The following is a 24,932-nucleotide window of genomic DNA, read 5'->3' as shown; positions in this document are numbered from 1 at the left end:
ACTTGGGAAGAGCAAGAAATAAGTATACAGAGACAAATACAACAAGATACAGTAATGATTTTTTAATTGGTGACATAAATATAATTGTGAATGATCAACAGTGTACCAGTGGAACTAGGCACAAGAAAAGGGGAGACCACCCACTAAAATAGGGGAGGCCACCCACTAAAATAGGGGGAGGCCACCCACTAAAATAGGGGAGGCCACCCACTTGTAAAGAGAGCCTATCCACTTGAGCCAGCCACCAGGTATGGAGAGACGCAGGTCTTGCTGTATTCATTCCATACCAGTCCTGAGGGGCATGAGAGGACATAAGCGTCACCAGCAATGTCACACTGGATAAATTTGTTTGGATCGGGGTGTGAGAAGAACAGACCAGCTGGGGTAACAATTTGTCCTTGACATGGGTTGGTGGCTCCGGTGATCATGTTACCTAGAAACAAAGGTCAAGGACAAATTTGTTATCAATGGATCATGACCTCTTAATGATGATGATAATTTAGTGTTAATCATAACGTCTGGAAACAACATGTTAACAAACACAAAAAGAAGAAAGATGTCTTTCTACAAATGTGAAAAATGTTGGATTTGACTCCATATATCATAAAACCTGACAACATTGGATGACCTGACAATTTCACTGCTTCAGATACCATTGGTATCTCATAAATGAAAGAATGCTTTAAGTGTGAACAAACAGATAGTATGCTGTCTAACAAAGTCTTGACCAGCTAGAGATGTTGGGATGAATCTTACCTGTGCCTGAACCAGGATTGGCTGTTGGGTTGACTTGTGTGAAGGCATATACACAGGAGAGTCTCGACTCATCCCAGACAAGCATTGATGGGCAAGTCAGGATGTTAGCATTGCCATTTAGATCACACTCGATAAATTGGTTTGGACTGCCAGCGATGGCAAAGTAGAGATTTCCTTTGGCTATGTTCATAGCAGTACACTGGGAGTTCACGACTGGCACTGTAGCTGGTGTGGTGGCTACAACTGGCTGTAATATATAATACATCAAAGTGTTAAAGGAAGAGAGTTCACAACTTGTACTGTAGCTGGTGTGGTGGCTACAACTGGCTGTAATATATAATACATCAAAGTGTTAAAGGAAGAGAGTTCACAACTTGTACTGTAGCTGGTGTGGTGGCTACAACTGGCTGTAACATAGGTATTATACATCAGTATTGAGTAGATCAGATTTCTAATGTAACCTCCATTGTCTTAAGATTGGTTCTTTTAATAATAATGATTAGAATAGTCACCAGTAATGATGTCTCACACTTTTATCACATAATTAACCTTTGGGTTTACTCTTGGATTTGATGAATAACTCTTACTAACTCATGGATGTGATGACAGACTCATAGATTTGATGACTAACCCTTGGATTTGATGACTTACTCATGGATGTGATTACTAATTCGTGGATGTGATGACTAACTCTTGGCTTTGATGACTAACTCTTGGATGTGACTACTAACTCGTGGATTTGATGACTAACACTGGGATTTGATGACTAACTCTTGGATGTGATGACTAACTCTTGGATTTGATGACTATTTCTTGGATTTGATGAATAACTCTAGGATGTGATGACTAACACTTGGATGTGATGACTAACTCGTGGATTTGATGACTAACTCTTGGATTTGATGACTAACTCTTGGATTTGATGAATAACTCTTGGATTTGATGACTAACTCTTGGATTTGATGACTAACTTCTATATTTGATGACTAACTCATGGATTTGATGACTAACTCGTTGATTTGATGACTAACTCGTTGATTTGATGACTAACACTTGGATGTGATGACTAACTCTTGGATGTGATGAATAACTCTTGGATTTGATGACTAACTCTTGGATTTGATGACTAACTTCTATATTTGATGACTAACTCATGGATTTGATGACTAACTCGTTGATTTGATGACTAACTCGTTGATTTGATGACTAACACTTGGATGTGATGACTAACTCTTGGATGTGATTACTAACTCGTGGATTTGATGACTAACTCTTGGATTTGATGAATAACTCTAGGATTTGATGACTAACTCATGGATTTGATGACTAACACTGGGGTGTGATGACGAACTCATCGAACTCATGGATTTGATGACTAGCTCGTGGATTTGATGACTAACTCATAGATTTGATGACTAACCCTTGGATTTGATGACTAACTCTTGGATTTGATGACCTACCGTGATACAGGAAGTTGTTGCCTGGTTATAAATTTCACCAGCTGGACATTGGACGATGTACATCCTGCCGAATCGGTCACACTGGAGGAACTTTGTGTTGTCTCCAGGGTGGGGGAAATACACTCGGTTGGAGTTGGACGTGCAAGGATTGGGCACATTCTGGAAAGTATCTGAGCACAGAAATTTCCCTCAGTAAATATAGTTAGCCAAAACCGTGAATCTTAGTTCTAAATCAGCTTAGTCTCCACTTGGTTTATACAACACATTATCTGGTAAAGGATAAACAACACATACAAAGGTCGAAACAACACTTAATATAGTCTAAATAACACCTTATATGGTATAAAAACAATATGTCTTATGGCCTAAACAACATTGTATTCTACAGGCTAAACAAAAACAATATATAGTCCAAAAGCACATGATTTAGGCTAAACACCTATGGTTTAAACAATAAACAACACGTGATACTACCTAAACAATAAACAACACGTGATACTACCTAAACAACAAACAGCACGTGATACTAACTAAACAAACAACACGTGATACTAACTAAACAAACAGCACGTGATACTATCATATCAAACAGCACGTGATACTAACTAAACAAACAACACGTGATACTAACTAAACAACAAACAACACGTGATACTAACTAAACAACAAATAACATCTGTTATATCATTGACAAATAAGGCATGTTATGGCGTAAACTAAGAAGTATACTATCTTCTCAATTGTTTCCGCGATCTACACAACACGTGCAATGTTGTTAACGACAAACAACAGACCATGGTCTTAACAACAATGACAAGCAACACATGATACCATTTACACAAACAACACACCATACATTTATCAAAACAACATTTGATACGATCTCACCAAGAAATAATATATCTTGTAGTCTTGATAAACAAGAGATCCCAGAGGGATCTTGGCACCACCATTGTTTGATCTTTATTTGTTCTTTTAAAAATGGATCATGTCCCTTCTTTTCTCTTCTCTGTTTTTGCACTTAATGATAAGAAATTTGAACATTCCTTTGAAGATATAGTGATGCCGATCTTTACCAGCCAAATCAGAAACGGTCGCCTTGGAGCCATTTTGTTTCTTCTAACGGGCACAAGTAGAGACCAAAGGGAACATGCATATGAAATTTGAGAGAAACCCATTCAGTACTTCTTAAGAAATACGGATAACAATCTTTACTAGGCGAAATCCAAGATCGCTGCCTGTCGGCCATTTTGTTTTTTTCTATCAGTTCCAAACTATACATGAAGCTTGAGAAAAATCTATGCAGTATTTCTCAAGAAATAGCGATAACAAGAAATCAAAGTCAAAATCCAAGATGGCCGCCTGTCGACCAATTCGTTTGCTTTTCTGATCAGTCCTAAACTCATACAGGCACAACTAGGGATCAAGAGGAACCTATACATGAAATTTGAGAAAGATCTCTGCAGTTTTTCTCAAGAAAGAGCAATAACAAAACTTCAGTTAAAATTCAAGACGGCTACCTGTCGGCCATTTTGTTTTACTGATCAGTCCCAGAATTAAATGGACACAACTAGAGACCAAGGACAACTTACATAAGAAATTGAGAGAGATCTGTCAAATTCTTTTCAAGAAATAACGTTAACAAATCATATTGAAAAAGTCCAAGATGGCCGCCTTTCGGCCATTTTGGTTTTCTGATCAGTCCCCAAAATCAAAACTTGAGAAAGATCCATCCACTACTTCTCAAGAAATAGAGATAACAAAAATTGTTTACGGTCGGACGGACTGACAGATGGACCACGGGCGTAGGGCGATTTGAATACCAAAACATGAACTAGTCTCAATAAACAACACTTACTGTAGTCCTGTTAAACAACACTTACTGTAGTCCTGATAAACAACACCTGAACTAGTCTCGAAAAATAACAAAAGATATAGTGTTGATAAACAACATATGCTATAGCTTGATAAACAAAACATGGTTTAGTCTTCATAAATAGTTCCCAGAACATATATTTTGTCATGATATAACGATATCACAAATGACATTTTATTATGTTTTACAAGTTGTATACTTACTGACACAGTTCGGCAGTTGTCTCTTTTCTGAAATAAAATCAATTTACTTTAAAGATAACATTTGTAATGTAAAAATTTAAAAACAGAGGTATGAGTGTATAAACAGCACAAACAGAAATAAATGATCAATTTTCACGATATAAACTTTCAAAAAAACATTTTAAGGCTCAAAATGAAAATGAAAATCTAAACAAATATTCACAGAATTTTGCAAAATGAAAAATGAACATTCACAGATAGTGGTAAATTAATCAGGAAAAAGCAGGTTTTTACAGAAAAAAAATTGAATAGAAAAAGGTCTGTTTTTATTATATTTTGTATACTGGTCCACTGTTAAAGAGCTTAAAAATGACGAGATGTTATCAAAATGATAAGCGAATTTCAGCAATCACTCATGGTTATTTAAAAAAAAGTAATTGTTAAGACTGTCTCCGAAGATAAAAATTAAAGACTCGATGTTTCAATTTTATGATAAAGCTGAATTTTGTTATACACACGAACATGGTATTTAACACTTACCTCTCGTCGGAACGGCGACAGACAACGCCACACACAACATAAATACCAACACTTTCATATTTGTAATTGAAATTTAAACGGTGCGAACTATTCCCCTATATGATGTTGGCACGGCACACGAGCTTTGTCTCGCGGCCGTGTTTTATATATGTGTACTGTCATACGAACGTTCTACGTCACTAGCGGTGGGTTCCACCCTTTGTAGTCAAAAGTTTTGCATCTCTATGACATAAAAAGCCTCGGTAAACTTACAGCACTAACAACACAGACGTCTCGTTTGATAAACTACCAAACATTTAAACAAAATCTCCCAATAGGATATTGCCCATCTTTAATTAAGAAGTTTGATTTCGTTAAAATTAAACATACATTAAAGATTTTTTAAAATCCGGTTTAAAATGAGCTGTTTAGGTCATCAAAGACACCAAATATAACAATTGTGTACGGAGATTTTAAACGACAGGTCAGGTTAAAAAAACGTTCGTTGTTAACAACTCAATAATATCTTACCCTATATTACGCCACACAACAAACTTTCAATTACTGATTATTAAAATTGGAAAAATTTCATGAATTACAACTTAAACCTACGTTTATGAACATGATTTTGTCCCCAGGGAATTGCTGGTATCTATGTGACCTTCGTGACCTTGGTGTACAGTGATCTTAGGTCAGTTGTGTAAGTCTCTAGTGTCGGGACACGAAGGTCAGAAATCCAATCCTCTCATCGTGTCTACTCAGTACACAAAAGAACAGTAATGGACAATTTCGTTTTATTTGTAATCCGATAAATTGCTTTTCACTGGTGATAATGAAACGACATTTCAGTCTTTCCTGCAATGTTGCTTCACGAAAATTTTTATGATCTTTTAAACTTGTATATTTCGACTTGATGTGGCCTCGTGGTTATATTTCGGGTCATGGTCGGGCTTATGGCTTCCTTTTGGCTCGTGACATTTTGCATAAATTGTCTGTTATCCACTAAAACACCACATAATATTTCCCATAAATCACCACTGTAAATCACCCATAGAACGGTTTTCATTGGCTGTACCTGTCAGAAATTGATTATGATGTCATATTTTGGACAATGGCGTTGTATTTTAAAAAAATATCGCAACGAAACGAATGCCTGCTTAATTTAATTCTTTAATGATTTATGTGATGAAACTGTCTTAAATGTGTTTTCGTTTCATATGAGATTTTATGAAAATCATTTCTAAATTTTATTTTGAAGTTGTATTTTTTCTCGCTAATGCACGCAAAAATAATCTCATATGAAATGAAAACTCAATTACGATGCTTTAAATCCAGTCCAAATTATTATTAAAAAGTACTTAGAAAAAATGCAGCGCGATCCTCGTTACACGCGCTACGACCAATTAATTCACACCTAATTGACGCGTGTCAGCATATCTATTACGTGTGCAAATAGATGCATCACTCTAATCGTTGGAGACCATACCACGCGAAAGAGGGTGTTCACAAGAAACCTTTAACCCCAGCCTGTGATTAACACCGTGCACCTGTATATAAAATGCACACCAGCGATGCAGGGAACACACGCGCCAACGATTCGTCAACACCAAGGAATCCTTTGGAACCGTTGAAGCTGTGTCAGGTATCATGAAGTTGCTTTTCACGACCGTGTTAATCGTTCTGGCTGTGGGTAGCAATGGTCAAGGTAAGCGATGTCCGTAACGTAACCCAGCCCCACTCCCTATCTCCCCTGCCTTGCTCCTCCAATTCCATAACGGACGTTTATTGTGATACAAGCTGATATACTGCTCAGATATCATACTGCTCAGATATCATACTGCCTATTATTTGCAGAAATCTCTTTTTGAAAAATATTTTTTGTTTTTGTTTTGTTTTTGATTTGTTTGTTTGGTTTTTTTTCTTTTGTTTGTTTTTTTTTTTTTTTTTATACTTTCACGTTCAGGATATTTTCTTCAGTATCCAAATTGGGTTCAAAGTCGTTTGAATTTTTTTATAGAGACGTTTCCATTTTTATTTTCCATTTTTTTCTCTCATTTTTATTTTCAATGTGAATCTTTTTTAGTGGTCTAGTCCGCTCCGCAATACAAACTGCCGTGACTTCATCGTACACCGTTAGTGGTACTTCTCATTTTAGTCTGACTTAAACGCCTCCTAAGGCACGTTAGCTGTTCGGTTCCGAAATAAGTAAACATTCAAATATCTTAAAGGAACACATCCACAAAGAAGCATTTGTTAATGGTTTCCAGTCATTGGAATAATTGGAAAACAATATTTGTCTTTTGTCACAAGTTTTTTCTCTCTCTCCAAGACTTTCCATCAAAGATGCTGTTCAATCATTTGGTAAAATGCTTTAATTTAAATTCTGCCAGTAACTGAAAGTAGGAACAATAATTTAAAACAAATAAATTATATTTAAACCATAAATATGTACAACATTTTAAATAAAAAAATCATCGTTACTAAGATAATTTATGCGCGCGACCTCCAACTGATATGGCGTGTATGTCGCGTGCTAGACTTGTATTTATTTAAGCCCGAAAATACCCGCACCTAAACTTGTCGGCAAGTAGAGTCCAACAGAATGATTTATAATGTTAAATTCGGTCAAAGGTCAAGACAACACTGACCCGACTAAAGTTATAACGTGTGTCAAACTAAATTTGAAATTTTAATTTTTTGATTGAAATGTATTGAATTTTCAATTCTATTTTGATTGATTTAATTAATTTGTTTTTATCCGTGAATCGCAATATATTGATTGTATTTGGGTTTAGCAATATTACAGAAATACAGACTATTTTATCAGCTAAAATATTGACGTTAAATTTCAAATATCATTATGTGTGTAATAACGGGTAATCTTACCGTAAGGCGAATCTTATTTCTGAAACATAAGGAAGGTGGTAACTATCTCTTATGACTAATTTAAAACGATGAATGAATTCGCTTGTGGGTCAAGGTCACAAATCCATTGAAGGTCACGAGTAAGTGACGGTACTGTACACGTGTGGTATAATTTACGTAGGCACGTTGTCTGTCTGTCTGTCTGTCCTAGCATATTACTGTAAATCACTTAAACTTCGCGAATACTGTATTTCTTGATTTACGGTACAAATCCTCCTTTTTCAACATATTTAGGTATATTTTGATACATCCAGTTTAGGTGATTTACCACGTGAGGTATTTTTTATATATAAGATTGATTATTCACTTGGAAGAAAGGTTAGGTGACCAAGATCTGACTTCGACTTAAGCCGTTATCGTTAGAAATTAGGACAGACCCCTTTTTCACAGTTGGCGCAGTAGTGACCAATATGTAACGCCATAACGGTCGACCAGAGGCCTCGTACATATTTGATGAAAAGGACTAGTTCAGATGATTCTCTATTGTTGCTGCTAGTACCGCCGATTTTACCAGTTAAACTGATCATAAAGGGTATTGTCTTCCAGTTACAGTAGCGCAGTAGTAACCCCTTACTATCACTGATAGAAACTCATCAAAAGTTCTATCTTTAATGAAGGATCAGAAGGACAGAGTCATGGTGTTTTGTCTGCCGTCCGCGCATTTTTAAAAAAAAAATTGATATACCAAATGCTAGGAGGGTCCTTGCCGAGTGATATTATTGTTTAGGTCAGTCCGCAATCCAATATGGCCGCCATTTTGAAAACACATTTTAAACGTCTTTTGATCTACTGTAACTGTTGCCATTGAGTTGAAAACTAGTGGTGATGTTAAGAAAATGAAGTTTACAAAGTATTATCATGTCTCGTCTCGTCAAAATTTCGATATGACGGCCACGGTGGTCATTTTGTAACATGCCTGGGGTCACGATCAATTTCGCTCTCTGCACCCCGAAACATGCCACGGCAAAATTGAATGTACCACGTGCGACACTTTGTGAACAAGATATAAAATCTAGTTTGGTCCTTTGATGTACATAAAATGAATCTCGGTTTCGTAATGCTATATTCTGATAACTTTGAAGTTGGGTGTCGCTCCTTTGCAATCGTCAAAAGGAGCGTATGAGCCAGTGATTGGTCATTTTTTTTTCTCCTGGAACCAATCAAATTACTTCGCTTGTGCCTTCAATTTTGCCATGACATGGTCGGCAAGGACCGCCAATTCAACTTTCAGCTATCAACTTGAAGTCATGTATTTTAAAACTTGCAGTTCTCCAAATTTACAACTAAGCTCCCTGCTACAGTCTATATTAGCTGCCGATGACAATATAGTATATGTATTTGTACAACATGTTCCTTTATTTCTGTCTCAGTGATCACGATTTCTGATGCTCCCGATTCTACAGAAAAAATTTTTTTTCTTGATATCAAATGAATCTATGTTTTGATATGAGAAAATCGGGTACATTTTTTGATATCAGCTAATCAACAGCGAAGTCGTAGCACCTAAAAACATGTCCTCATCTCAATCTTTTCTGATGTAAGAAAAAGGATTTTTGACTTTTTTGATATAAAAAATTATCAGGGAGTAGTATTCCGTCAGTCTTAAAGCTTGCAAACAACGTCAGACATTGTTCAGTAACTATCAATAAAGAGTATTTAACATGTTAAAACCTTATATAGTACCATATTGTACACAAATTATTACAAGTACATGGTCGGTGGTGCAGTGGTAACACACTCAATATCCATCCGGGGTTCAATTCCTGAAATGCATTAAAAAGCTAGGGGTCACCTGTCCGACCAAGTGGTACTCCTGTTTCCTCCCACAGTAAGACTCCTCACGTGCTTACATCCGGGCCACCAGGAGTGGTAACTATAAGTTGATATAACTTGTTTTGCAATTGTCGTAAAACAAATACTGTTTATATTAACATTTATATATATTAATACTATATTGTTGATTTAATTGTTTCAGGGTCTCCCCAGACACGAGCAAATTGTGGTAAGTAGATTTAAATATGATATAGTCACCTTTTTATGGAGGATGAGAAGATAGCTTCAAAATACCCCGTGTACAAAGGATCAAATAAATTCACCATCAGTAATTATCAGGCCCCTGTGTAGTATACATGTAGACTGACTGTCAGTAATTATCAGGCCCCTGTGTAGTATACATGTAGATTGTCAGTAATTATCAGGCCCCTGTGTAGTATACATGTAGACTGACTGTCAGTAATTATCAGGCCCCTGTGTAGTATACATGTAGACTGTCAGTAATTATCAGGCCCCTGTGTAGTATACATGTAGACTGACTGTCAGTAATTATCAGGCCCCTGTGTAGTATACATGTAGACTGACTGTCAGTAATTATCAGGCCCGTGTAGTATACATGTAGATTGTCAGTAATTATCACGCCCCTGTGTTGTATACATGTAGACTGACTGTCAGTAATTATCAGGCCCCTGTGTTGTATACATGTAGATTGTCAGTAATTATCACGCCCCTGTGTAATATAGTTGTAGATTGTCAGTAATTATCACACCCCTGTGTAATATAGTTGTAGATTGTCAGTAATTATCACGCCCCTGTGTTGTATACATGTAGATTGTCAGTAATTATCAGGCCCCTGTGTTGTATACATGTAGACTGACTGTCAGTAATTATCAGGCCCCTGTGTTGTATACATGTAGATTGTCAGTAATTATCATGCCCCTGTGTTGTATACATGTAGACTGACTGTCAGTAATTATCACGCCCCTGTGTTGTATACATGTTGTGTGCTGTAGATGCCTTAACTGGAATAACTAACCCATGTACTGGTACTGAAAAAATTGGCTACTACCCACATCCCTCTGACAACACCAAGTTCCTACAGTGTGGTGGCGGACGTATGTTTCTGGTACAGTGTCCTACTGGAGAGGTTTACAGCCAAGATGCAAGAACATGTCTCCCTCCTGTGGTAAGTGTTCAATGTCTCACCACAGTGTTCAATGTCTCCCTCATGTGGAAAGTGTTCATTGTCTCCCTCCTGTGGTAAATGTTCAATGTCTCCCTCCTGTACTATGTGTTCAATATCTCCCTCATGTGGTAAGTGTTCAATATCTTCCTCCTGTGGTAAGTGTTCAATATCTTACCACAGTGTTAAATGTCTCCCTCCTGTGGAAAGTGTTCAATGTCTCCCTCCTGTGGTAAGTGTTCAATGTCTCACCACAGTGTTCAATTTCTCTCTCCTGTGGAAAGTGTTCAATGTCTCCTTCCTGTGGTAAATGTTCAATATCTCCCTCCTGTGGTAAGTGTTCAATGCCTCACCACAGTGTTCAATGTCTCCCTCCTGTGGAAAGTGTTCAATGTCTCCCTCCTGTACTATGTGTTCAATATCTCCCTCCTGTGGTAAGTGTTCAATGTCTCACTACAGTGTTCAATGTCTCCCTCCTGTGGAAAGTGTTCAATGTCTCCCTCCTGTGGAAAGTGTTCAATATCTCCCTCCTGTGGTAAGTGTTCAATGTCTCACCACAGTGTTCAATGTCTCCCTCCTGTGGAAAGTGTTCAATGTCTCCCTCCTGTGGTAAATGTTCAATATCTCTCTCCTGTGGTAAGTGTTCAATGTCTCACCATAGTGTTCAATGTCTCCCTCCTGTGGAAAGTGTTCAATGTCTCACCACAGTGTTCAATGTCTCCCTCCTGTGGAAAGTGTTCAATGTCTCCCTCCTGTGGTAAATGTTCAATATCTCTCTCCTGTGGTAAGTGTTCAATGTCTCACCACAGTGTTCAATGTCTCCCTCCTGTGGAAAGTGTTCAATATCTCTCTCCTGTGGTAAGTGTTCAATGTCTCACCATAGTGTTCAATGTCTCCCTCCTGTGGAAAGTGTTCAATGTCTCACCACAGTGTTCAATGTCTCCCTCCTGTGGAAAGTGTTCAATGTCTCCCTCCTGTGGTAAATGTTCAATATCTCTCTCCTGTGGTAAGTGTTCAATGTCTCACCACAGTGTTCAATGTCTCCCTCCTGTGGAAAGTGTTCAATATCTCTCTCCTGTGGTAAGTGTTCAATGTCTCACCACAGTGTTCAATGTCTCCCTCCTGTGGAAAGTGTTCAATATCTCCCTCCTGTGGTAAGTGTTCAATGTCTCACCACAGTATTCAATGTCTCCCTCCTGTGGAAAGTGTTCAATGTCTCCCTCCTGTGGTAAATGTTCAATATCTCTCTCCTGTGGTAAGTGTTCAATATCTCCCTCATGTGGTAAGAGCACAATACATCATATTACATGATTGTCTTTTGTACTGGCATTATAGTATTGCTTTCTATAATCTAATGTCTTTCCTTCTGTTTAACATTGATTTAACCATTACAGAAGCAGACAACAGCCTTGCCAGCAGTCACCATATCTTCTGGAACCCAGGTGTCCAATCCCTGCAGTCCCCAGAACCTGGCAACAGGCAGTGTATACTTCCCTGTACCTGGAAACAAGCACAAATTTATTGAATGTTCTCCTGATGGCAGTGCTAATCTGCTTGATTGTCCATCACTACTGGAGTGGGATCAGACGAGACAATCATGTGTTTACAGTTCACAGACACAGACTCAACAGCCGACACAGGACCCTAACACACTAACAGGTAAATAACTACAGTAGCCAACACAGGCCCCCGACATACTGACAGGTAAATACCACATTAGCCATCACAGGCCCCTGACAGGTAAATACCACACCAGCCAACACAGACCCCTGACATACTGACAGGTAAATACCACATCAGCCAACACAGGCCCCTGACACACAGACAGGTAAATACCACACCAGCCAACACAGGCCCCTGACACACTGACAGGTAAATACCACATCAGCCAACACAGGCCCCTGACACACTGACAGGTAAATACCACACCAGCCAACACAGGCCCCTGACATACTGACAGGTAAATACCACATCAGCCAACACAGGCCCCTGACACACTGACAGGTAAATACCACACCAGCCAACACAGACCCCTGACACACTGACAGGTAAATACCACACCAGCCAACACAGGCCCCTGACACACTGAAAGGCAAATACCACACCAGCCAACACAGGCCCCTGACACACTGACAGTTAAATACCACAACAGCCAATACCGGCCCCTGACACACAGACAGGTAAATACCACAGTAGCCAGCCAACACAGACCCCTGACACACTGACAGGTAAATACCACATCAGCCAACACAGGCCTCTTACACACTGACAGGTAAATACCACACCAGCCAACACAGGCCCCTGACACACTGACGAAGTAGTGGACACAGGCCCCTGACACACTGACGAAGTAGTGGACACAGGCCCCTGACACACTGACGAAGTAGTGGACACAGGCCCCTGACACACTGACAGGTAAATACCACACCAGCCAACACAGGCCCCTGACACACTGACAGGTAAATACCACACCAGCCAACACAGGCCCCTGACACACTGACAGGTAAATACCACATCAGCCAACACAGGCCCCTGACACACTGACAGGTAAATACCACACCAGCCAACACAGGCCCCTGACACACTGACGAAGTAGTGGACACAGGCCTCTTACACACTGACGAAGTAGTGGACACAGGCATGGACAATTTTTTAGTCAAATTCAAATCTGTGTCCATTACGAATGAAATTTAGTTAAACAATTCAATATTTGCCCATCACACCATAATATCACAGAGCCATCACACAAAGACAATAGCATAATTGTTTTATTCTTTATTTGCTGCAAAAAAATGATAAAGTTCTGTAATATATATATACTACAGCCTAAACTGTAACATTGCCCAGTGATGAGATTGGTAAGGTCTTGGAACTCATTCTCAATGAAGAAATAAATCTATTCTGTGAAATGGTGGCCATGCAGAGAAATATCTCATATATTATTGTATTAGGTTTTATATGCAGACAAATTCTCGACAATTACTTAATGAGTTTCCTTAAAGTTATCTCAGGTCAGATCTCCAGTGTGTGAAAGTAACCCTTGATCTAGGAATTTAAATTTTAAATGTAGATCTAATTTTTATTTACACATATTTTCATTTATGATTCATTTTTGCAGGTCTTTCATAGAATTAAAAGTTATACGAACTTCAACATTTGATGTTTGTGCTAATTTGCACAAATTTCAAAAGGCCTTTCTTAAAATTGTGTTATAAACTTATGTGACACTAAAAGAAAGTATGAATGAAACTTTAAAGTTTCCAATAAAAGTACCCGAGGTTGATAACATTACACAGACATGAAGGGTTTTACATAAAGTGTCTTACCCGAGGTTGATAACATTACACAGACATGAAGGGTTTTACATAAACTGTCTTACCCGAGGTTGATAACATTACACAGACATGAAGGGTTTTACATAAACTGTCTTACCCGAGGTTGATAACATTACACAGACATGAAGGGTTTTACATAAACTGTCTTACCCGAGGTTGATAACATTACACAGACATGAAGGGTTTTACATAAACTGTCTTACCCGAGGTTGATAACATTACACAGACATGAAGGGTTTTACATAAACTGTCTTACCCGAGGTTGATAACATTACACAGACATGAAGGGTTTTACATAAACTGTCTTACCCAAGGTTGATAACATTACACAGACATGAAGGGTTTTACATAAACTGTCTTACCCGAGGTTGATAACATTACAGACATGAAGGGTTTTACATAAACTGTCTTACCCGAGGTTGATAACATTACACAGACATGAAGGGTTTCACATAAACTGTCTGATTTTAATATTTCCATGGTTTATAAGCCTACATTTGCTCATTTAATTATTATGAAAGTGACTAGAGGCACAAAAAAGTTCAGCAGAAAATTATCTCACATTATGGAATATTGTCATTAACTTGTGTAGGTGGTATTTGCTAGTCTTAATCCATGTTTTCTGTGCATGTATTTAGTTAATTTGCTGGATACTGATAATCTACCAAATGAATTGCCAAAAAGTCTTTTCTTAAACCACATATGTGGTGCCCCACATGCAAATACTTACTTTTTCAAAATAGGCTTTTAGCTTGATAAAATTATAGTTTCAAAGCAGAAGGATGGAGGCACATTGACCCTTTGTCGGTTAAGATCAGTGAAATATGTCTGGAATGGCCATGGATAATATTAGTGTACAGAGTCCTCACTAAAACTTGTAAAATGAAATTCCCAGAGTGACAACAACACAGTCCAATCATCTCCAATTCAGGTTTTATTAAATGTAACTGAACTGGAGAGGATTGGAATGTGTTGTCGTCACTGTGGGAAGTACTCTTGTAGTATGATATGCATTCATGTATTAAGCCTGTAAAATGTACACATCAGTTGTGAGTCTAACATTTTTTGATTCCCAGGAAGTGGAGTGGATAAAAACCCCTGTCTGGGCCAGACAGTGACCAATGCTGGCCTTTTCTTCTCACATCCAGACCCTAGCAAGTTTATCCAGTGTGACGTTGCTGGGAATGCATTTGTGTTGCCCTGTCCTCCCGGCCTTGTATGGAACGAATACAGTACTACTTGTGTATCGCCATATCTCGTGTATTCACCCACCATTCCCTCTCTTGTTTAAAAAGCTTGGGCTTTCCTCTGTACACTTTTCTGGGTGAACTTTTACGTTCACATAACAGATTGTCAATGAAGGATTCCACATCTGGTATGAGTTGTCCATCACTTGGCACTGAAGTTCCTATAATAAAACATTAATTTAATAAATTTTAAGATAAGGAGAATAACATCGTTTCAGCGTTTTTCTTTCTTGATATTCTGAAACCTTAATTGTCAATGCCAGAAATAGAGTTATTTTCTTGATAAAGCAAAACTTAAAATCGAACATGGTGATCTATCAACCATCTTGTTTTTCTAATAGTATCGACAGCTTAGAGCCATGTGGAGCTTTCTTGTGAAAAGAATTCTCAAGAGAAACGGTGTTAAAAACTTGAACTAATATAACCAAAGATGGCCATCAGTAACCCCTCTAGGTTTCTCTATAGAATTATACAGAACTAAGGTCTATTGTGAAATTCCTCTCAGACTCTCTAAACAATAAGGATTTTTTTCCCCTCAAAATCCAAAATAGTTGCACGATTGCCATGTTGGTTTTCCATCAATTCCAAAATTACAATCCATTAACAGTTATCAATCTTCACGCGAATCCTGAGTCCTGTACTCCTGGGACTCATACAACTTCTGGAAATACTTAAAATTTTCCATTGTGGGACCCGTTGTTTTTGGCAGTAAAAGAACTCATGAAAATAATTTGTTGATTGATCACTGCATTAAGCACTTTCTGAGAAACACATTCAATGCAAAATTCAACATTCTAAATTTCAAATGGCTTCCCGTTAATTGTTTTGGTTTTAGACTGGTTGCAAATGTCATATCAACGTTTGTACAATCTGAACCTTGTAAGAGAAATGAGAATTATCTCTGTGGTATTTTCTGAAATACTGATAAGGATTTATAAACAATGATCCAGGTCTACAAAACACAAGGTAGCATAAGTAGTTCATGTCATATCAAATTTTGAAGAAAAAAAAAAAAAAAAAAAAAAAAAAAAAATGATTGAAGTGTGCCTAACTTGAGCTGAAAGAAAACACCTAAAACTATCAGCAGGGATGCACACTAACACCAAACCACAATGGTCAAGTAATGTATTTCCTGATTTTTTTATTTCAACATATTTAGCAGGATAAGTCCTACTTGTGTTTGCTGACAACACTTTTGTAAACATATCCTAATAAAACTGTTGAGTTAACTTTTTGTTTCCATAAAAAAGTGACCCACATGATCAGAAGGAGTTATCTTGATAAGTTCTATAGTGTCATACAAAAGACAATGGAGGTAAGTGTACCTTAACAGTAACAGGTACTTACTGTGTGATCCCTTTAACAAACCAGACAGGAGTAAATGGCCTTTAGGCTTACTGATGATACTCCGAAATGCCTTTAAGTAATCACCGTCGTTATCTCTTAGACTCAGCATAACAGTCAACACTTCATCAATTGGAATTGCTAGCCTGGATTTGACGTGTCTGAAACACAAAAGCATGGTACTTTACTTAAATATGACAATGTTTGATCACAAAGTCAATCTTTCTCAATCAGAAAGAATCATTCTGTATATTCTATGTCTGTAGATTCTGCACAGTACAATGATGACATTTCATATCTACAGATTCTGTAGGGTACGAGTACATTCTATATCTACAGATTCTGTAGAGTACGAGTACATTTCATATCTACAGATTCTGTAGGGTACGATTACATTCTATATCTACAGATTCTGTAGAGTACGAGTACATTCTATATCTACAGATTCTGTAGGGTACAATTACATTCTATATCTACAGATTCTGTAGGGTACGAGTACATTTCATATCTACAGATTCTGTAGAGTACGAGTACATTCTATATCTACAGATTCTGTAGAGTACGAGTACATTCTATATCTACAGATTCTGTAGAGTACGAGTACATTCTATATCTACAGATTCTGTAGAGTACATTCTATATCTACAGATTCTGTAGAGTACGAGTACATTCTATATCTACAGATTCTGTAGGGTACGAGTACATTCTATATCTACAGATTCTGTAGAGTACGAGTACATTCTATATCTACAGATTCTGTAGGGTACGAGTACATTCTATATCTACAGATTCTGTAGGGTACGATTACATTCTATATCTACAGATTCTGTAGGGTACGATTACATTCTATATCTACAGATTCTGTAGGGTACGAGTACATTCTATATCTACAGATTCTGTAGGGTACGAGTACATTCTATATCTACAGATTCTGTAGGGTACGAGTACATTCTATATCTACAGATTCTGTAGGGTACGAGTACATTCTATATCTACAGATTCTGTAGAGTACGAGTACATTCTATATCTACAGATTCTGTAGAGTACGAGTACATTCTATATCTACAGATTCTGTAGAGTACGAGTACACTCTATATCTACAGATTCTGTAGAGTACGAGTACACTCTATATCTACAGAATCTGTAGGGTACGAATACATTCTATATCTACAGATTCTGTAGAGTACGAGTACATTCTATATCTACAGATTCTGTAGAGTACGAGTACATTCTATATCTACAGATTCTGTAGAGTACGAGTACATTCCATATCTACAGATTCTGTAGGGTACGAGTACATTCCATATCTACAGATTCTGTAGGGTACGAGTACATTCTATATCTACAGATTCTGTAGGGTACGAGTACATTCTATATCTACAGATTCTGTAGTGTACGAGTACATTCTATATCTACAGATTCTGTAGGGTACGTGTACATTCTATATCTACAGATTCTGTAGAGTACGAGTACATTCTATATCTACAGATTCTGTAGAGTACATTCTATATCTACAGATTCTGTAGGGTACGAGTACATTCTATATCTACAGATTCTGTAGAGTACAAGTACATTCTATATCTACAGATTCTGTAGAGTACGAGTACATTCTATATCTACAGATTCTGTAGGGTACGAGTACATTCTATATCTACAGATTCTGTAGAGTACGAGTACATTCTATATCTACAGATTCTGTAGGGTACGAGTACATTCTATATCTACAGATTCTGTAGGGTACGAGTACATTCTATATCTACAGATTCTGTAGGGTACGATTACATTCTATATCTACAGATTCTGTAGGGTACGAGTACATTCTATATCTACAGATTCTGTAGGGTACGAGTACATTCCATATCTACAGATTCTGTAGAGTACAAGTACATTCTATATCTACAGATTCTGTAGAGTACGAGTACATTCTATATCTACAGATTCTGTAGGGTACGAGTACATTCTATATCTACAGATTCTGTAGGGTACGAGTACATTCCATATCTACAGATTCTGTAGAGTACGAGTACATTCCATATCTACAGATTCTGTAGAGTACGAGTACATTCTATATCTACAGATTCTGTAGAGTACGAGTACATTCTATATCTACAGATTCTGTAGAGTACGAGTACATTCTATATCTACAGATTCTGTAGGGTACGAGTACATTCTATATCTACAGATTCTGTAGGGTACGAGTACATTCTATATCTACAGATTCTGTAGAGTACGAGTACATTCTATATCTACAGATTCTGTAGGGTACGATTCTATATCTACAGATTCTGTAGAGTACGAGTACATTCTATATCTACAGATTCTGTAGGGTACGAGTACATTCTATATCTACAGATTCTGTAGGGTACGAGTACATTCTATATCTACAGATTCTGTAGAGTACGAGTACATTCTATATCTACAGATTCTGTAGGGTACGAGTACATTCCATATCTACAGATTCTGTAGAGTACGAGTACATTCAATATCTACAGATTCTGTAGGGTACGAGTACATTCTATATCTACAGATTCTGTAGGGTACGAGTACATTCTATATCTACAGATTCTGTAGGGTACGAGTACATTCTATATCTACAGATTCTGTAGGGTACGAGTACATTCTATATCTACAGATTCTGTAGAGTACGAGTACATTCTATATCTACAGATTCTGTAGAGTACATTCTATATCTACAGATTCTGTAGAGTACATTCTATATCTACAGATTCTGTAGAGTACGAGTACATTCTATATCTACAGATTCTGTAGGGTACGAGTACATTTCACATCTACAGATTCTGTAGGGTACGAGTACATTTCACATCTACAGATTCTGTAGAGTACGAGTACATTCTATATCTACAGATTCTGTAGATTACGAATACATTCTATATCTACAGATTCTGTAGAGTACGAGTACATTCTATATCTACAGATTCTGTAGAGTACGAGTACATTCTATATCTACAGATTCTGTAGAGTACAAGTACATTCCATATCTACAGATTCTGTAGGGTATGAGTACATTCTATATCTACAGATTCTGTAGGGTACGATTACATTCTATATCTACAGATTCTGTAGGGTACGATTACATTCTATATCTACAGATTCTGTAGAGTACGAGTACATTCTATATCTACAGATTCTGTAGAGTACATTCTATATCTACAGATTCTGTAGGGTACGAGTACATTCTATATCTACAGATTCTGTAGAGTACGAGTACATTTCACATCTACAGATTCTGTAGGGTACGAGTACATTTCACATCTACAGATTCTGTAGGGTACGAGTACATTCTATATCTACAGATTCTGTAGGGTACGAGTACATTCTATATCTACAGATTCTGTAGAGTACGAGTACATTCTATATCTACAGATTCTGTAGAGTACGAGTACATTCTATATCTACAGATTCTGTAGGGTACGAGTACATTCCATATCTACAGATTCTGTAGGGTACGAGTACATTTCACATCTACAGATTCTGTAGAGTACGAGTACATTCTATATCTACAGATTCTGTAGAGTACAAGTACACTCTATATCTACAGATTCTGTAGAGTACGAGTACACTCTATATCTACAGATTCTGTAGAGTACATTCTATATCTACAGATTCTGTAGAGTACGAGTACATTCTATATCTACAGATTCTGTAGAGTACATTCTATATCTACAGATTCTGTAGAGTACGAGTACATTCCATATCTACAGATTCTGTAGGGTACGAGTACATTCTATATCTACAGATTCTGTAGAGTACGAGTACATTCTATATCTACAGATTCTGTAGGGTACGAGTACATTCTATATCTACAGATTCTGTAGAGTACGAGTATATTGATTGATTTGATTTTACCTGAGATAATTCCTGAGGGGCAGTTCTTGGGTTTTAATGTTGTCTTTTTTTGCCCTTTCTAAACTGATATCTTTGTGTTCGTCCGTACATAAACCACCGATTATGTAGGTGAGTCGGGGATCAAACTGAACCCTTCCAGAATTTGAGCTTGGTGATAAGTATACTAAGTTTCTCCTCGGAAATAAATCTAGATAACTCTTCTCAGTAAAGTCTTCAAAATAATTGGAAAAGTCATATTGTGGTCTTTGTAAATGTTCCAATTTAGCATTACACACAGTAATGTGGAATGGTTCTCGTGCTTTGAAATTCCTACCTAATGCACTGTGTACTGTCTTCAGCACATGAACTTGCTCACTCCTCTTAAATTCATGAACACCTTTCAGATCTATGACCAAATCCAAGCCATACAATTGCGACAGAGTCTGTCTTCGTAGTTGGAAGTGTTCTGGTTTAAATACAGAATACTTCATGATATTTTTTGAAATTCTTGCGACCTGAGTGGTATTTTCCACTGCCTCAGAATCCCCAAATACCCTATTATTTGTTGTTTTCGGTTTTTTGTTTTTCTGAAAATGTTCTGACTCTTGTTCTCCATAAAACTTTTCCATAAGTTTATTTCTATCATCAATGAAGCGAGCATGATACAATTGATTCCACATGTCCTCAGTCATCACACTGACAATCTGAAACGACAAGTAACTTCATCAGAGCATCATTACCTGTATATAAATTTTATTGACATTTTTTCACATTACGAGTTCCTTTTTATATTTTCCTCAAATTTTTTTGCTCAAAGACAAAATACTTCACCATTATTTTCACTACACATGCAGTAATAACTGCTGTCAATTAACTTAGACAAGGGAAGTAACTCTAAGGTAGAAAAAACTTTTATAAAAGTCAAAAACAAAAAAACAATCATAATAAATGCAAAGGCAACTTATTAATTTTGTGGAGCTATTCAAAACCTCTATTAAATATCAAACTAGTTATATGTCCCAAGCTTACTTGTGCTAAAACTAAGGTTATTGCAGTAAATTAAGCACAAACCTTGTTCAATTTTATCAGTCTTCGAACTTTGTATTCACATTTGACGATTTTCTTAAATTTTTCCTGCATTTCTGGTTCCATATCTTTGAATTCAGTGTTCATTGCATCGGGTAACTTTGATTCTGGTCCAGGATTGGCAAGAATGTCTTCCAGTGACTGATGGCTGGAATCCTTGCTATAAGATAACCTCCACAAAATTTCTGATAAATAGTTTTGCCTTTGGAGGCAAAGATGTCGTTGACAAAATTGTTTTGTAAACATTTTGTTTTCAATGGCCCTTGTTTCTTTTCCCTCATTCTATCATGTTTTTGTGTTGCTTGTAACTGAAAAAATATCAACATACTGTCAATAACTGGAACACCATATAAGGTAATATTCTTCAATATAAATTAAAAAAGAATTAATGCATATTCTAATTAATATGATAATTATGTTTCAATAAAGCAAAGAATTTAATGCATTCATTCTAATATAACTGTAATCTGTTGCCCCAATATGATAATTATGTTTCAATGTGTTCTAATGCCCCATCAAGCACATAGATTGAACGACCAGCCCCTGTTTCTAATGCTTACCCATTCACTATGGTTGGTAGGTCAGAATACACAAATATAACGGTAATCTGTTGCCCCATCAACTGATAAACTAATCTCTACCAGCCCCTGTGTTCTAATGCCCCATCAACTGATAAACTAATCTCTACCAGCCCCTGTGTTCTAATGCCCCATCAACTGATAAACTAATCTCTACCAGCCCCTGTGTTCTAATGCCCCATCAACTGATAAACTAATCTCTACCAGCCCCTGTGTTCTAATGCCCCATCAACTGATAAACTAATCTCTACTGTTTATGACTGAAACTGATCATATAGAACCATCACTTGTAATCATATACATTATGATCCAGCATACCTTTTAATATGAATTTTACAGAAGTGTATTTCTTTTACTGGGCTCTCTTGGTTATTCTTCATTTGTAGAAGTGACAGATCTCAAAGAATTGAGTGTATTTGTCAATGATGGCAGTCTGAATATTGTGGCATTTAAATAATTGTTAGAAGTAAAGAAATGTCCTTTTACCTTATCATTTAGTTTACTGTATATAGTACTGTCTGATGGTTTATTAGAGAGGAATTTGGTTAAGGCTGACCTGAAGTATTTAAACTATTGCATTGGGAAATGTCTGTGACTTTGCCAGAAAACTGACCTCCTTTGGCGAGACGATACCCAGTCATGGGAGGAGCTGCAGAGATAAACAAGAGTACCCCAAAGCGGAAAAAAATATGCCCGTGAATATCCAAAACAGCAAAGGGGCATAACTCTTATTCAAATCGTCTAATCAAAACCTTGTTCAGCAAAACACAAATTCAAGTTTCATAAAGATCGACTGAAAAATGTTGGAGGAGATCTCCGGGCAAGATTTCTATAGTGAAGTAAACAAAGGGCCATAACTCTTGTTCAAATCACCAAATCAAAACCCTGTTCAAGAAAACACAATTCATATCATGGTGATTAAGCCTACCAAGTTTCATAAAGATTGGCTGAAAAATGTAGGAGGAGATCTCCGGACAAATAAAAGTTTACGACGGACGCCGGATGGACGGATTGACAGTGCCATACCATAATACGTCCGTCTTTCGATGAGCGTATAAAAGCCTGTCAAGTAACTAACAAACCTGAAACGAATGTGTAAAGAGAATTCAACGTTACAATAAATCAGAGAAAGGAAGGGTAGGTAATCGTACCTGGTGATTAGGAGTAGCTTGTGGGCATGCACCTCAAATTTTGTCCAATTATGTAAAACATGCTACAATAATTAATGTATTACTGATTCTGTACATTATTGTGAGCAGTCATTGTTTTTCACAAAGGACTCCCAGGTTAGAGCCTGGATCTAAGTTGTTACAAAGCAAGGCTCACTAGAATTTAGTGGTTATCAAAAAAACATATCAAGCAGGTCGGTGTTGGATGTTAACTGCTGTATGTGGTTCACTGCAAGTTGAAGCTAAATACTCAGTTTGACAAGAGAGGTATATGTCTGCTCATGTTATGATGTACTTGTAAGAAGTGCCTGGTCTTATTAGCTTTGTTTGCAGTTGATATGATGCAACTTCTCCGAGGTCTGCGTTGGTTAGGTCTCCTTTATATTTACTTGCTTGGGTATTTTCAAGAACTTCACTACAAAGTTTGCGTTGATTTATGAAGGGAGATTAATTTTGTTTTCAGTGAAATCTATTAATACAACAATTCCTGGCTTTGAAGTTTATCTGACAGATTTCTCCCCATCTCTAATTTACTGAGGTCAGCTTGGAGGAAATCACAACCTTGTTTTGATTGCTCTTTCTCCCATACTTGATGCTGAAGAAGTATGGCTGTGCAAGTTTTTCAGATTTTACATACCAGTGCACAGTACATATCTAATTTACCAGTCGTGAATTTTAAGATTTCAAATAATAATTGCAAGCTTGACCTCACTGCTATTATTCTGCAGGTCAAAACAACTAGGCTAGGTATGGTAAGAAATCCTTCCGATTTGAGGTGACCCAGGTGTGGAACAGTCTACCCTATGAGTTAAGAAAGGCTGAATCCTTTCTCATCTTCTGGAAACTGTTATAAACTTGGGACGGCTCAATGTATAGTTACAGCATACATGTATGTCGCTTGCATTACCTATAATTTGCTTACTGTCCAAGTCCATTTTTTTTATAATCTTTACCACTTTTTTAATCTGTTTTAGTGTTTGTAAAACTTTTATATAGCCATTCCTAAAACTATCTCTCATAAAAGTTGCATTGTTGTTTTAGAGCATGCTATCAGCAGAGACTTATATAACACATACGTCTCTGCTATCAGGTTGTTTCCTGTCAACTTGTACAAAGACAAAACTTGTGCTTTCCTGTAATAAATTAGACATTTTCCAATGATATTGAACATAAGACATTACCTGTGTTATCCTGGTCAGTCAGTACTGATTGAATTACATCATTGTTGCAATTAACACATTTTCCCATATAGGTGATGTACATTGATATGTCAACTTGCAATCCCACACGTGTGTCTATGGTGGTAAGGAAATATCACATGAAAAATAACCGCCTTTCACAGTACATTCGATAAGCACGAATTCTTCAGGTTATTTACTTAATTTCTATTCTTCCAAATATTTCAAGCATTATGACCTATACTGTAACTTATATGATGTCAAATATGTCTCATATTGCTAATTACTGCCTTGCAAAGGATAAATCTTATCTATTTCATATTTCTACAGCTCCAACGTAATAACGTACAGCAGGTGCGACGGGAGGTAACTCTTACAAGTAATAGACACACTGAAAAAGTCAACTTCACACGCACCAATGGAAATGATATGACATGTTGTTTCATTAATATAATTATTTCTCGTATATACGATG

The 24,932-nt window shown here is 37.1% G+C and overlaps 2 protein-coding genes across 2 annotated transcripts; one reads left to right on the top strand and one right to left on the bottom strand.

Annotated features, from left to right (window-relative positions):
- Positions 1 to 55: 55 nt before the first annotated feature.
- On the bottom strand, positions 56 to 4,872 carry LOC132548099 (uncharacterized). The gene is made up of 5 exons (XM_060211924.1): positions 4,815 to 4,872; positions 4,296 to 4,322; positions 2,217 to 2,386; positions 757 to 1,003; positions 56 to 433 (listed from the first exon to the last, which is right to left on the bottom strand). The coding sequence occupies exons 1-5, from the start codon at positions 4,870 to 4,872 to the stop codon at positions 225 to 227; spliced, it is 711 nt and encodes a 236-aa protein (XP_060067907.1). The 3' UTR covers positions 56 to 224.
- Positions 4,873 to 6,440: 1,568 nt separating this feature from the next.
- On the top strand, positions 6,441 to 15,463 carry LOC132548085 (probable endochitinase). The gene is made up of 5 exons (XM_060211909.1): positions 6,441 to 6,498; positions 9,694 to 9,720; positions 10,505 to 10,677; positions 12,069 to 12,333; positions 15,086 to 15,463. Exons 1-5 carry the CDS (start codon positions 6,441 to 6,443, stop codon positions 15,298 to 15,300), a joined length of 738 nt encoding a protein of 245 aa, XP_060067892.1. The 3' UTR covers positions 15,301 to 15,463.
- The last annotated feature ends 9,469 nt before the right edge of the window (positions 15,464 to 24,932 follow it).

The sequence above is a fragment of the Ylistrum balloti genome, unplaced genomic scaffold, assembly GCF_031769215.1.
Source record: "Ylistrum balloti isolate Yb309-2 unplaced genomic scaffold, AGI_CSIRO_Ybal_v1 Utg370000, whole genome shotgun sequence".
Lineage (NCBI taxonomy): Eukaryota > Metazoa > Mollusca > Bivalvia > Pectinida > Pectinidae > Ylistrum > Ylistrum balloti.
The sequence above is the reverse complement of the archived record's forward strand: the minus strand, read 5'-3'. Positions and strand labels throughout refer to the sequence as shown.